The 16,316-nt window shown below is 37.3% G+C and overlaps 1 protein-coding gene across 1 annotated transcript; it reads left to right on the top strand.

Moving 5' to 3' along the window:
- Positions 1-1,210: 1,210 nt before the first annotated feature.
- On the top strand, positions 1,211-2,290 carry LOC140960762 (glycine-rich protein-like). Its single transcript, XM_073419030.1, has 2 exons — positions 1,211-1,370; positions 1,852-2,290. Exons 1-2 carry the CDS (start codon positions 1,256-1,258, stop codon positions 2,097-2,099), a joined length of 363 nt encoding a protein of 120 aa, XP_073275131.1. The 5' UTR covers positions 1,211-1,255; the 3' UTR covers positions 2,100-2,290.
- The last annotated feature ends 14,026 nt before the right edge of the window (positions 2,291-16,316 follow it).

Raw genomic sequence — 16,316 nt, forward strand, 5'->3', positions numbered from 1 at the left:
TTTTTATTCGAACTTACCTTAGTTAGCCCAATTCTTTTCACCAACTACTTGATCAAGAATGTCAGAACTCATTTCAGATCGCACCCATCGGATCATGGTAAGAGCGTCTAGTAACATCCCCCCATGATCCCCTAAGTATTACCGATAGTGCCTGCAAGAACCTTTAGTCATGGTTAGCGTACAGTACGGTCTCTTCAACACACATATATCTCGATCGAATTTGCAACCATTGGTCTATCGAGATCTACATAAGAATTCGATAACGATGCGATTTATCTTTGATTACTAGTAGTGGCATGGTATGTGTAACTAGGAAAATACTTTTCCCTAAAGCACATTTCTTGCTATGGCCAGAGACTCCTTGTATTATTAACTCATCAGATCACATAGGATATCTTCACCTGTAGGCGAACGGTGAATTCCCGACTACAATGCATTTGCTTCTACGTATTTCGAAACTACACCCAACCTCGCCACTTGATGACCTTGAATGGGGTCGGTAAACGGATCAAAGTGCATGCTAGTACGTATAGCCCCTTCTTTGTCCCGGGTCAAAGGACTAATGATGTACAATCATAACCGCGGACTATTCCACTCGATAAGTGAAAACCACTTGGACAGTCTACGGAGGGTTGTTCAGTGCATCATCACATGATCACCCATCTGTGTGAATGGACATCTCTATGCCCTTGCCTATGAAACATGGCATTTACATCACAGATACTAGTCTCAAGCTCGAGCGATCTTTATCCTTGTTTTAGGCGGCTGATTCGATTAGGAACCTGTTTAGAATATACGATAAACTTCTTAATGAGTTTTTGCGAAGCAGACCTCATGGTACCTATTGTATAATCATGGACTTTATCTATGTAGTTGCAATATTATACAGATAAAGTATAATGCCGTAATAGAATGAAATCGTAAAATATTATTAAAATAAAGTTTGTTTTATATTAGAGTCAATAAAAGTTCGAGCCACAAGTTGGCTTGTCGGAACTTATTCTAACATACTGGTCTCATCCTCTCTCCCCCAATTTGTAGGCGATAGTTTGTTTCCCTTCCCCTACTTGTACTAAAAAAAAACCCCAACCAATTAATTTAGAGTCTACTCGCCACATCTCATAATATAGTATTTTACAATCTTGCCCATAAATCCTGTGATTCACTTCTCTATAAATTGAGAGACGTAGTCACCATATATTCCATCCAAAACAAAAAAAATACATTAAAATTTGAAGTAAAAGCTTAATTTGATATGGGTTCGAAAGCACTTGTCTTTCTTGGCCTTTTAGTAGCCATGGTTCTTCTTCTCATTTCCTCTGAGGTGGCCGCCGGAGAGTTGGCTGAGACCACCGACGCTGTTGATGCAAGTAAGCATTTGATTTGCTGGAAATGTAATGTTCATTTCTATGGTCGTGGGAATACATTCCTTGGTTCGTCCATGGGACTAAATATTCGGATTTTAATTCAATATTTAATTTTTTCGTTTTTATTGTTTGGGCCTAAAAATTGTTTTGGTTCCTTTTGTTAATAATGTGTCGAAAGGTCTATTGATTTTTGAATTTTAGAAGCACAAGGGCACGACCATTGTATATGCCAAATTGTCCTAAATTGGATACTTGTATGATTTTGATTACTATATTTTTTTCATTAGACAAAACCAATTTGAAACAAGTTTTGGCTGCAAATAATGGGGATGAAAAGGATTTATTTTGATTTTTTGGGTTTAAAATATATTTTTATAATCTCAATAAATTCGTATGTATCACATATAATAGTTTATATATTTATGAAATTTAGAACGATAGCTTGTGAAGTGTTATTGTGCATTAATTATGCTGATTTATACAGCCCAGGAAATAGAGGCAACTGAAGTTAGAGATGAAAAGGGTAGAGGAGGATATGGAGGCCATCGTGGGGGACATGGAGGTGGCCGTGGCGGATATGGAGGTGGCCGAGGAGGACATGATAGAGGTGGACATGATGGCGGTTGCCGCTATGGCTGCTGTGGCAGAGGATATTCTGTGCTTTGCAAGTGCTGCAGCTATGCGGGCCAACCCGTTGAGCCTGACTTTGTTGAAGCAGAAACTCACAACTAGATTAACAAAGCCTACAGCCCGAGATATTTATTGCCAAATAATTCAGTTTGTATGTGAAGAATAATGAATAAATAAGTTGCATGGATGAATTATCTTGTAATCTGTTCATGTAATTATGAGATTGTGCAACCTTGTGCATTACCAAAGTTAGACCCTGTTATGGTTTGATTATATGGCAATATTTTATGCTATTTAGTTTTTAAGGTTCATATTAGCTTTAAAACCTCAACTTTACAGTTCATATCAACATTTGGTTCATATCAGCATTAAAACCTCAACCTTAATTATAAAAAATGATGATAATTGACAAAAACTAAAGTACGAATAGCAAAAAAGATTTATAATGATTCGGTGTCCTCTTTAAATAAAACATAATTTCACATGATAAGCATGCATACAAGATTTGTTGTTGTTCTCTCTCAATATTATGAGTATATCTATTTGTTAAAGTAGGTGTCCCACAAGCCAACTTGTGGCTAAGGCTTGATTGACTTTAATATAAAAACAATCTTTATTTTAATAGTATTTTACAGTTTTAATATATTATGACATTTACATTAATATATGTATATTCATGCAAGCTGCATAGATAAAGTTCTTGAATATATTATAATATCATGAAATTCACTAGTCCAGTGGATCATGAAACTCATTAGTCGTATACTATGTACTCTAAATTCTTAATTAGTCAATCAGCCGCTTAAAACAAGGATAAAAGTAGCTCGAGCTTTGATACTAACTTATGTGAAGTTAACGCCACGTTTAATTAATATGAGCATGGTGTTGCCCAATCATATAGATAGGTTATCATTTGATGATTGTATTGAACAACCTTCCATCGGACTTTACAAGTGGTTAACATTTATCTAGTAAATAAGCCCGCGGTTATGATTGTATACTATTAGTCCTTTGACCCGAGAAAACACAGAGAATCTGTGTACTAGAATGCACTTTGACTCGTTTACTGAATCTATGAGGGTCATCAGGTGGCGAAGTTGTGTATAGTTTTGAAATACGAAGATATTCTATGTAATCTGATGAGTTAATAGTGCAAAGATCTCTAAGTAGAGTAAGAATTGTGCTTTAGAGAAAATTGTTTACCGAGTTGCACACACGATGCCACTATGATTATTCAAAGAAAAATGGAATCGTTATCGAATTCATATGCAACTCTTGATGTACCAATGGTTGTAGATTCATTCGGTATATATGAGTTGAAAGGACCGTTTTGTACGACAAGTATAATCTACTGGTTCTAGCAGACACTATTAGTGATACCTAAGAGATCATGGGGTGATACTACCAGACGCTCTTACCATGATCCGATGGTCGTAATCAGACTTGAGTTCTAAATTTCTTGTGATCAAAAGGTTGATGGATACAATTGTTGGGGCACTGTTTTCTCGCACCCAAGACGCATCGAAAGTTTTAAAATTTAGTTTCGACATTGGCGTTGTACGAATTAAACGATCCATAGTGTGTGAAACGTCCCTAACTTATGCATTACTTTTAAAATTGGATTGGAAACTTTTTTTTTCCAAACAAGGTTTTGGCCTATATATATAAATAAACAATTTTACGAAATTGCACCATTAAAATTAATCTAACCAACTAAATACTTAAAATTCATAACTGCAGTAAAAGTCATAAAATCCAACCAAACCTAAAACTAGCATTTTTCAAAAATAGCGTGAACGTCTTAAATCCTCTCAAAACCCACTCCTTCGCATAAAAGTCATAAAAGTATTTAAAGTACTATGAAAGGATTAACTGTATGGAAAACTAGAAAGGTTATCGGGTTCAGTGCACCATCAGTCCATCCAGTTCAATCACCAAGTCCTCATGTCTCAACAGAAAAATCCTCAGCTGCATCATCTACACCTAGTGAGTTTAATGACTCATCATGCTTTAACCGCTATAACAAGTAATACGTAAACATCCACATGCAACATTTAAAAATACTTTTAATACAAAGGTCCCTAGGGGGTCGAGTCATGGTCCTATATGGCTTGAGGGCTGGCTGGTGCAAGGTGCATGGCTGTAGGCGTGCGGTTGGGGGTCGCGCAAGGCTTCAAGTGCACAGGTGAGGGCTGTCATGCATGGGCTGTTGGTATGGTCTAAGAAGGGTTTAAAGGGTTCGGTTAGGGTCCCATCAGGGCCAGCTAGGGTCTAGTTGGGTCGGTTAAAGGCTAGGAACGAAGGAAAACTTTAATTGTTAAGGTTAGGGTTTGGTTGATTAAGGGTATAAAATCCAGAAGCTTGCTATATGGTCTCTATGGGTTTTTAAATTGCTTTATTTGGGTTGCATAGGGTATACGGTTAGGTGCTAATAAGCTACGGTTCAAGTTTGGTTAAGTTTCAAGGTTTTTTTTTCTAGACCATGAATAATTAATTCATCATAAATAAACTAGCATAAATAATCCAATAAATAAATTCCATAATATCCAAAACCATTCATACAAAATAAGTAAATAAAGAAATAAAAGTCTAAAATTCAACTCAATAAATTCTAGCATCCTATCAATCTGTAAATAAAAGCAATAATCCATCAAGTCATAAAAAGTCTTTAACGTACGTGGAATTTCTAGGTCCTCGAGTATGCACTGCACCTCTCGGATTACTCGATAGTCCGCACCTTACGACTCAACATCGTCATCACCTGTAAACATTGAAACCTAATGAGTCTAATGATTCAGAATGCTCAAACATAATATAGCAAGTACATAAATATACAATCACTTGCATAAAAATTACTTTTATAAGAAATAGATTTTTCATGCAACCACGAAACTTTAAAAAATAAGCAACTTTTTAAACCATGCTAATATATGAGCATTTTTCATTTAAAATTATCATTTTTAGGTGAAGTTCGATCCTTAAAAGTGACAACATGCATTCAATTGATCAATCTATAAACCTTAGTACTAGGCCGCCGGGTTCAACGTCCACTTCTTCGACGATCCCATCGATTATCATAAAAATAACTTCACCGTTCACTTTTTCAACAGATCCATTATCATTGAGATTCTCGTCCCCGTTTTCGACGGTTCACTTTCTTTGTCATTGCAAGTTCGCCGTTCCTGTTTTCAACGAATCCCTTACTATTTTTACGTCACGATCAATTCACATTCCTCAAAACTATTTTCATTTACTTTATCATTTCATAAAACATTCATAACTTTCCATTTTCTTTAAAATTTCCAAAAATGGCTCATATCGTTTGTATACGTCGAGCTTGCTAAAAATAGCATATACGTGAAAATACGTTAAAACTTCTAAAAATAGCATATATTTTGCATATACTTTAAAACTTCTAAAAATAACATTTAACATAATATGAAATTGTTCTAGGAAGTTGCAAACGTTTAAAAACACGTACCCGGACGACCTTAAAAACATGATATGAAATTGTTCTAGGAAGTTGCAAACATTTTGCCCTCAACTTTTCTCGAACCGACCGCCCACGTTTCAAAACAATACGTACCCGGACGACCTTAAACTTTGACTCAAGGAGACGACTCGATTTCAAAACTTTAAAAACACCCAAAAATATCCAGTAGCTTGCTGGAAATTTAATCTTAGGACCTAAATTTCAAAAATGACTCAATTCACTTACCGGATGACTCATTTACTACCGTTTTCGCGTTTTTGGTTAAACAAATGAACAAACTACCCTTCCGACTAGAACCAACCCAAGACCAGACCTTTATTAACATCTTAAGACTCAATATAAGATGCTGGAAGTTCCCAATCCCAAGCCAAAACTGAAACTTGAAATAAAATTTTAACCTAGGCTCACTTCGCTCTTTTTTTTGACATGTTCGGACAAATTACGACCACGAACGAACCACGGCTCGAAAAGACCCCAAACCAGGCCCTAGAACCCTTCCCTAGACCCTAAAAAAGACCATGATCAGGCCCTTTTGGATAGAGACTAGACGCTCAAGGCTCCAAGCACTTCACAATAGTACCTCGCCCAGTGACTCTTCGCGTGCAGCTGAGGAAAAAACGCTCCAGCGACTGTGGCTTCCATTGGCTCAAGTCTTAGCTCACACTAGGCCCTCACAGGACCCTAAGGCACGACCCTAGCCCCTGGTCCAGCACTTTCCACCATCCCCTTGCCCTAGGAACCACACGTCCCCTAAAAAGCCAAAATGATTAACTTTTAGGAGCCTCGGCCGCTGTACTGCACCAGCACGTCCAGGCCCAGACCAAACCCCTCCTAGACCTTCTTAGGACCCTAAACCTTCACTCAAAACCTTGGTTAGGACCCCATGCAGCACCCTTGGCCGATGGAACCCCAAACCACCCCCTTCCATCTCATGGCCTACACGCGTTTTGCGTGCAGGACCAATAGCCCCTTGCGGCTCACGTTATTGATATTTTCCCTTCAAAACTTACTCTTAACGTCTAGGTCTACTCTTGTATCTATTGGTTTGCATCCTTCCTTCAACAATTCCCCTAAAACATTATGAATTCTTTGTAAAACATGAGATGCACATGCATGAAACTTTGAAACCAACATCCTCATAAATTTTTCACACAAAATCCAATACATGCAATATTATGGATTGAATAGTTCTTGAAAAAGGGTTTGAAAACATTATGCTACTCTTTTCTTGATGTTTATCTAATTGTTATCCCAAAAGGTAGAATAATTTCATTATCTCGTAAACGTCCTTCTTCAACTTATTGTAGTCAAGATAATATACGGTCCTGCATATCCCATAATTGATATTCACAAGGTTAGTCATTGATCCAAAAATAATGCTTATATTGGAGCCTGAAAATTGATCCATGGTATTTCAGTTACATCTATTCCCATATATCTCATAGTCCACAGAACCTAGCATCCATAAAATCATAAATTATTTACCTAATAAAACTTACTACATAATCCCAATACATATTTCCAATTGGTCCCAAAATAAGTGTCTCATAGTAACAATTATACTCTTAATCACTGTTAGTAAAGTGTCAACAATTGGTGGGCAATAGAATAAAGCATTCACATGAAATCAAGAAGTGAAATTGGTTAGCTGACAGTTGCTGCTCAACTGATTGGAAACAAATCAATGGCCAGCAATTTCAGGACATGCATAGCCGTTGGATCCAGAAGTTAGCACGAGGATTGGATTAGTATAGAAATATACTGATATCCTCTTGGCTTGTGGTGAGATATACAAGAACGGAGAGATAAAAATCTGATGCATGAGAAAAAGTGAGCCGAGAGAATATAGAGCTATCTTCAAAGATAAACAAGAGTGTTCTTCTGAAATGTATAGGAGAAGAACAAGAGTGTTCATATGAAGTGTGCGGTATATTCGTGAGATTCTTGTTGTTGTTGTATACTGAATTCTATTCGAATATCTAATGAGAGTTCCTCCCGTGGACGTAGATCGTTTTTGATCGAACCACGCAAATTTTGTGTTTTTCTTTTTCATGTTATCCGTGTTCTTTAAAGTATCATCGATATGTTATATTGATGTTAGTCATACTCTGAATTACCAGCTTCTTGACTGCTGATCTTGAAGACAAGTCTGAGAGGAGGGATTAGAACGACAACTGGTATCAGAGCTTCTGGTTTTTGATAGCTACAACAATACGATGATTACTGGAAAAGTTGATCTTGATAGGTTTGACGGAAAGGGAAATGGTGCTCTATGGCGCAGAAGGATGCACGCCATACTGGTACAACAAAAGGTTGCCAAAGCACTGGAAGGAGAAAAGAGACTCCCTGAATCCCTATATGAATAAAAGAAGCAGGAGATGATGGAATTGGCGTTCAGTACATTAACGCTGCACCTAAGTGACAAAGTACTTCGCGAAGTCTCATCGGAAAGAACAGCTGCTAGTATCTGGGTAAAACTTGAATCCCTCTACATGGCTAAATCTTTACAAGACAGAATATATCTCAAAGGAAAACTATTTGCCTTCAAGATGAATGATTCTAAAACGATCGGTGAAAATCTAGATGATTTCAACATACTCATTCTGGATTTGAAAAATATCGGAATAGAAATTGAAGATGAAGATAAGGCTATCTTAGTCCTCAATTCTCTTCCCAAAACATATTCAGTGTTTGTGGAAACAATGAAATATGCCAAGGAATCACTGGTTTTTTATGAGATTCAGAAGGCACTAAAGGCAAAGGAATTCCAAACAATTATTGAGAAAGATTCAAGAGATATTGGAGACAGCCTCTATGTAAGAGGAAGACCAGACAAGAAAGAATTCAGATTCAAAAATCGAAGCAGATCCAGATCAAAGACAAGAAAATTGAAGTGTTTCTTGTGCCATAAACATGGACATTTCAGAATGGATTGCCCTGATCAACAAAGACTAACTGATAAAAACAAAACAGAAGGAGAAGCTTCGATTGTACAAGATGGGTATGACAGTGCCGAGGTATTATGCGTTACAAATCTCAATACAGAGCAACAATGGGTCCTTGACAGTGGATGCTCATTTCATATGACACCAAACAAATCCTGGTTTGAATCCATAGAGGAAATTGATGGTGGGGAAGTCATACTTGGAAATGACAAGACATGTAAGATAAAGGGGATAGGAACTGTAAGACTCCACATGAAAGGTGGTACTGATTTCATACTAAAGGAAGTAAGGCTAGTCCCTGATTTAAAAAGAAACTTAATTTCATTGGGCAGCCTTGATCAGGCAGGATATACATTCAAGGCTGAAAATGGAATACTGACAGTCTACAGAGGAGCTCTAAGCATAATGAAGGGACAGAGGATAAATGGACTATATGTTCTATCAGGAAACATTCTGGTTGGGACTGCAAATGCAGTTGAAGCACAACAAACTAATACCAGAAAGTGGCACCTCCGATTAGCACACATAAGTGAAAAAGGTCTCACTGAATTACATAAACAAGGACTACTTGGAGAGAAGCCACTAGAACATATGGATTTCTGCTAAGAGTGCATCAGAGGCAAGTCCACAAGAGTCAAATTCAACTTGGGAAAACATACCTCAACTGCTCCACTGGATTATGTTCATTCGGATCTCTAGGGCCCATCAAGAGTACCATCAAACGGTGGGGCAAGATACTTCATGACAGTAATTGATGATTATTCAAGAAGGGTATGGATATACACATTGAAGAACAAGAGCGAGGCATTGGATAAATTCAAACAATGGCTTACCCTTGTTGAAAATCAAACTGGTAGGAGTGTAAAGAAGTTAAGAACTGATAATGGACTGGAATATTGCTCAAAAGAATTCCATTAGTTCTGTAACAGCAAAGGTATTGTGAGGCACTTTACAGCACCTTACACTCCACAGCAAAATGGACTTGCCGAAAGAATGAATAGGACTATCTTAGAAAGAGTAAGGTGTATCTTGACACATTCAGGTGTATCAAAGACTTTTTGGGCAGAAGCTGCAAATACGGTGTGTCACCTGATCAATAGAAGTCCCTCTGTCCCACTAGGATTCATGACTCCTATGGAGAAATGGACAGCAACTCCCCCACTCTTAGATGAACTAAGAGTCTTTGGGTGTGCAGCTTATGCTCATGTTAAGAAAGGAAAGTTGGATGACAGAGTAATGAAATGTGTTTTCATAGGATATCCTGAAGGCATAAAAGGATATAAACTCTGGTGCATTGAACCAGGAAATCACAAGATAATTATCAGTAGAGATGTGACATTCAAGGAGGACATGTTCCCACTTAAGTCAACACAACTAACAGAAATGCAAACTGAAGTTCAGAACAATACTGATAATACAAGGATCAAGGTGGAGCTAGCAGACACGGATTCCTTGATACAAGATGATTGCAAATCTGAAGATGATCGGCCAAACACCTATACTGAAGATCCATTGAATTTGCAAGGCTATAATCTTGCAAGGGACAGAGAAAGAAGGATTATAAAACCCCCTCAGAAGTTTGGACATGCAGATTGCATGTCTTATGCTTTCTCTGTGGCATCCCAAATTGAGAGTGATCCACTAAATTTACAGAAAGCCATGAGATCTAAGGAAAGAGAATATTGGTGTGCTGCTATGGCAGAAGAAATGGAAGCGCTTAAAAGGAACAACACTTGGACCCTTGTCCCAAAGCCTAAACATCAAAAACTAATTGAGTCCAAGTGGATCTTTAAAAGGAAACAAGGCATACCAGGAGTTGAGGAGCCTAGGTACAAAGCAAGGCTTGTAGCCAAAGGGTTCTCTCAAGTGGAAGGAATAGACTTTCATGAAGTGTTCTCACCAGTGGTCAAACATAGATCAATTAGAACAATCCTATCAATTGTTGCAAAAGAAAATTTGGAGCTTGAACAACTTGATGTCAAGACAGCGTTCCTTCAAGGGGATCTCGATGAACACATATATAAGCAACAGCCACAAATGTTTGAAGAAAAGAGTGAACAAACTCTGGTATGCTCTCTGAATAAGGCACTCTATGGCCTAAAGCAGGCCCCTAGACAGTGGTATAGGCGTTTTGATGACTTTATGATAGCTCACAAGTTTACGAGGAACAATTATGACTGTTGTGTCTATCGAAAGAAAACCAGTTCTGGGAAAGCTATGTATCTGCTGCTATATGTCGATGACATGCTCATAGCAAGTCAAGACATAGGATAAATACACTCCTTGAAAGGAGAATTGAACACTGAATTTGAGATGAAAGATCTATGACATGCTAAAGTGATACTAGGCATGGAAATTCAGCGGAATAGACATACAAAACAGTTATTTTTATCTCAGCAAGGATATGCTCAAAAGATACTTGAAAGATTTGAGATGCCAAGTGCTAAATCAGTAGCAGGACCAATGCCTCGACATTTCAAACTCTCTGTAAGTCAAGTCCCACAAACAGAACATGACAGAGAATACATGAGAAGAGTTCCATATGCAAGTGCTGTTGGGAGTCTCATGTATCTGATGATATGTACAAGACCTGACCTGGCCTATTCAGTTAGCATGGTAAGTAGATTTATGGCAAATCCTGGAAAAGAACACTGGCAGGCACTCAAGTGGATACTGAGATATATCAAAGGCACTCAAAATTATGGTCTGATGTTCAAAGGAGACAATGTGGATGGAAGCTTGGGAAAGGGATATGTGGAATCTGACTATGCAGGAAGCATAGATACCAGGAAGTCCTTGACTGGATATATATTCATGGTAAATAACACGGCAGTAAGCTGGAAGGCAACACTTCAACCAGTAGTTGCACTGTCATCTACCGAAGCTGAATTCATGGCAGTAACAGAAGCTTTCAAGGAAGCTATATGGATGAAAGGCTTCCTGTCAGAACTTGGTTTTAAACCAGAGTCCTTAACTGTCTTCTGTGACAACCAAAGCGCCATACACCTTTCAAAGCATCAATCCTTTCATGAAAGGACCAAACACATAGATATTGAACTCCATTTTGTACGGGAGATCATTGAAGGTGGAGAAATCTCAATCCAGAAAATAAGCACTGATGATAACCCTGCGGATATGTGCACTAAAGTCATACCAACAGACAAGTTCCATCATTGCATGGAAATGGTGAATGTAGCAAAAGGCTACATCACTTGAGATCAGAAGAAAAAAAAAAATCAAAGGAGGTACTCTCACTAGATATCCTAAAATTGTTGCCAAGGTGGAGATTGTTAGTGAAGTGTCAACAATTGGTGGGGCAATAGAATAAAGCATTCACATGAAATCAAGAAGTGAAATTGGTTAGCTGACAGTTGCTGCTCAACTGATTGGAAACAAATCAATGGCCAGCAATTTCAGGACATGCATAGCCGTTGGATCCAGAAGTTAGCACGAGGATTGGATTAGTATAGAAATATACTGATATCCTCTTGGCTTGTGGTGAGATATACAAGAACGGAGAGATAAAAATCTGATGCATGAGAAAAAGTGAGCCGAGAGAATATAGAGCTATCTTCAAAGATAAACAAGAGTGTTCTTCTGAAATGTATAGGAGAAGAACAAGAGTGTTCATATGAAGTGTGCGGTATATTCGTGAGATTCTTGTTGTTGTTGTATACTGAATTCTATTCGAATATCTAATGAGAGTTCCTCCCGTGGACGTAGATCGTTTTTGATCGAACCACGTAAATTGTGTGTTTTTCTTTTTCATGTTATCCGTCTTTGAAGTATCATCGATATGTTATATTGATGTTAGTCATACTCTGAATTACAAGCTTCTTGACTGCTGATCTTCAAGACAAGTCTGAGAGGAGGGATTAGAACGACAACCATTTAGAACTTAGATTAAAAATTTAATAATCTCAAAAGAAATAACTATTTTATGACACTACGAGTTGTTTCTTAATAACTTTAAACATTTCCACAAATGAATCCATCCTTATAAGGTTTAGCGACAAAGTTCAAGATGGAGGTTTCCGGACCTTAGAAATCACAACAATTACAGTGTCAACTCAAAATCAAATTCTTTCTTTTAACTTACTTCGCACATTTCGCAATTACCTCTTATAGTTCCCAAATGATATTTTTCTCAAATCCTATAAGCGAAGCTTACGAGAATTATACAAACTCCGATATTCTTAGTTTGTATTCCTCGACTCCTTCATAACATTACTTCCATAGTTTTATGCCTAATACCCTAATATAAACGAATTCCATTTACTTATTTTCTCCTTTAGCCATTTGACCCCTTAAATATCTTACTAAAATTCTAAAACCAAAATAAAAACTCCCCAAACAATAGCCATTGTTGATTAGATCTTATTTTTTAATACTTATATCCTTTGTGTTTCACGACATACACTTATAACACTTATAATACAATTGTGATTCTCTATAATCCACTATGATACCCAAAAATTATTAATTTGATGAAACTTACTTTCTCACCAAAATCGCTAATACCAATATTTCTCGTTCCTCCTAGGACATCATCATACTTACATATTCGTCTAATTTCCTCAATCACAATGTAACCCTTAATTGATAATTTACTTGCTGACTACATTCAAATAGACCCTTTTTATTTCTCAGAAAGTCGCAACCTGAATCTCAAAGTTATCGGGCTATTCATTAAACCTAAATTATCGCATTCCAGCCCCTCAACCTATCGAATTAAATGCAAAACAGCTCCCTTAACTTTCAAAATTGCTAAAATGACCATATATTTTTTCCTAAAATTGCAATCAAGACCCAAAATTCTTGAATTCTCAAATTTAGCTGCAAATTTTCGCATTTCAGCCATCCAAGTTTTCGGATTCATACAACTAAGGCCTATACTTTTGAATTATAGCAAACTCACACTCAATATTTCCGAAAACTTGCAATTAAATCCCTCAAATAATTATAATTCAGTCCCTAAGTTCATGATTTCTAAAAAATTCAACCCACAACATCACTTCGAAATTCTCTTCCTACGCAATGTAGAATTCGAAACAAGCAATCCTAAATCACCAAGTTCAATTCGTTTCAACTTAATCTTAGGTAGTGTAAAATTCGAAATATACAAAAACTAAATTCTCCTCACGTCTCTGAAGCATAATTGTACACACCGTCCAAACCACGAAAGCAACATGCATTTTAAAATAAAAGGCATCTAACATTTATCTTTGACAGTCATAAAAGCAAGTACATCTAAACAATTAAATAAATAATAAGATAATAAAAAATTAAAGCAATAAAACTCAAAAACATTGAGGCGTGACTTCTCGAGCTCCTCAAAAATAACAGCAGGCATAACTTTTTTTAAGAACCACCGCTGTCATACCAACAGAAACGACCCTACTTCTAAATTTATTTAATTTACACTAGTTTTTTTCTAGACCATGCACATTGAATTCATCATAAATAAACTAGCATAAATAATCCAATAAATGAATTCCATAATATCCAAAACCATTCATGCGGAATAAGTAAATAAAGAAATATAAATTTAAAATTCAACTCAATAAATTCTAGCATCCTATCAGTCTATAACTAAAAGCAATAATCCATAGTCATAAAAGTCTTTAACGTATGCGGAATTTTGGGTCCTCGGGTATGCACTGCGCCTCTCGGATTACTCGATAGTCCGCACATTACGACTCAACATCGTCATCACCTGCGCACATTAAAACCTAGTGAGTCTAATGACTCAGCATGCTCAAACCTAATATAGCAAGTACATAAATATACAATCACATGCATAAAAATTAATTTTACAAAAAATTGATGTTTCATGCAACCATGAAACTTTCAAAAATAAGCAAAATTTTAAACCATGCTAATATATGAGCATTTTCTATTTAAAATTATCATTTTTAGGTGAAGTCCGATCCTCGAAAGTGACAACATTTATTCGATTGATCAATATATAAACCATAGTACTAGGCCACCAGGTTCAACGTCCACTTCTTCAACGATTCCACAGACTATCATAAAAATAGCTTCACCATTCACTTTTTCAACGGATCCATTATCATTGAGATTCTTGACCCCGTTTTCGACGGTTCTCTCCCTTTGTCATTGCAAGTTCACCGTTCCCGTTTTCAACAGATCCTTTACTATTTTTATGTCACGATCAATTCCTATTCCTCAAAAATATTTTCTTTTACTTTATCCTTTCATAAAACATTCATAACTTTCCATGTTCTTTAAAATTTCCAAAAATGGCTCATATCGTTCCTCTACGTCAAGATTGCTAAAAATAGCATATACGTGCCAATAAGTTAAAAATTCTAAAAATAGCTTATATCATGCACATACTTTAAAACTTCTAAAAATAACATTTAACGTTATATGGAATTGTTTTAGAAAGTTGCAAACTGCCCTCGACTTTCCTCGAACCAATCACCCACGTTTCAACGCTGTACGTACCCGGACGACCTTAAACTTTGACTCAAGGAGACGACTCGATTTCAAAACTTTAAAAACACACAACAATATCCAGTAGCTTGCTAGAAATTTAATCATAGGACCTACGTTTCAAAAACGACTCAATTCGCTTACCGGATGACTCGTTTACTACCGTTTTCGCGTTTTTTGTTAAAAAAATGACCAAACTACCATTCCGACTCGAACAAACCCGAGACCAGACCTTTTTTAACATCCCAAGACTCAATATAAGCTGATGGAAGTTTCCAATCCCAAGCCAAAACGGAAAATTGAAATAAAATATTAGCCTAGGCTCACTTCGCCTTTTTTTTGACACGTTTGGACAAATTACGAATCCTAACGGACCACGGCTCGAAACGACCCCAAACAAGGCACCAAACCCTCACAATAGCAGCCCGTTGAGTGGCTCTTCGGGTGTAGCCGAGGAAAAAATGGTCCAGCGGCTTTGTCTGCCATTGTCTCGACTCTTGGCTCACACTAGCCCTCACAGGACCCTAAGGCACGACCCTAGCCCCTGTACTAGTCCTTTCCACCATCCCTTTGCCCTAGGAACCACATGCCCCCTAAAAAGCCAACATGATCAATTTTTGGGAGTCTCGGCCACTGTGCTGCACCAGCACGTCCAGGCCCAAGCCAAACTGCTCCTAGACTTTTTTAGGACCCTAAACATTTACTCGATACCTTGGTTAGGACCCCATGCAACCCCGTGGCCGATGGAACCCCAAAATTCCTATTTCCATCTCACGGCCTGCATGTGTTTTGCGTGCAGGGCCAACAGCCCCTTGCGGCTCATGTTATTGGCTATTGTCCCTTCAAAAATTACTCTTAACGTCTAGGTCTATACTTGTATCTATTGGTTTGCATCCCTCCTTCAACAATTCCCCTAAAACGTTAAGAATTCTTTGTAAAACATGAGATGCACATGCATAAAACTTTGAAACCAACATCCTCATAAACTTTTCACTAAAAATCCAATATGTGTAATATTATGGCTTGAATGGTGCTTGAAAAAGAGTTTGAAAACATGTCTTGTTCCTTTATTCTAACGAGATACGAGAGACGACGCGACGAGAGACGAATGGGACGTGAAATCTCCCTTCCTTCCTTCCTTCCTTCCTCTATGTCTCGGCCACCTAGAGTCCTAGTGTGTGTGTGTGTGTGTGTGTTGCAATTGTGTGTGGGAGGCATGAGAATGAGGGTGTAGGATTAATAGGTTTTATTTAATTAGGCCATTAAGTTGTTAATTGGGATTAAGTTTATATAATGGGCCCTATAATTATTTAGTTAACCACCAACAAACTAGGCCAATTAAGGTGAAGTAAATGCATATTTAATCTACTAAAAAGTTTCAACAATATTTAAAAATATTTGGTGCCAATCGTTTCTAGTATC

Source organism: Primulina huaijiensis, chromosome 16 (genome assembly GCF_012295235.1).
Source record: "Primulina huaijiensis isolate GDHJ02 chromosome 16, ASM1229523v2, whole genome shotgun sequence".
Taxonomy (NCBI): domain Eukaryota; kingdom Viridiplantae; phylum Streptophyta; class Magnoliopsida; order Lamiales; family Gesneriaceae; genus Primulina; species Primulina huaijiensis.

Coding starts and splice junctions, on each gene's coding strand:
- LOC140960762 (XM_073419030.1), top strand. CDS start 1,256: ATGGGTTCGAAAGCACTTGTCTTTCTTGGCCTTTTAGTAGCCATGGTT. Junction 1,371..1,851: donor CACCGACGCTGTTGATGCAA/GTAAGCATTTGA, acceptor TGATTTATACAG/CCCAGGAAATAGAGGCAACT.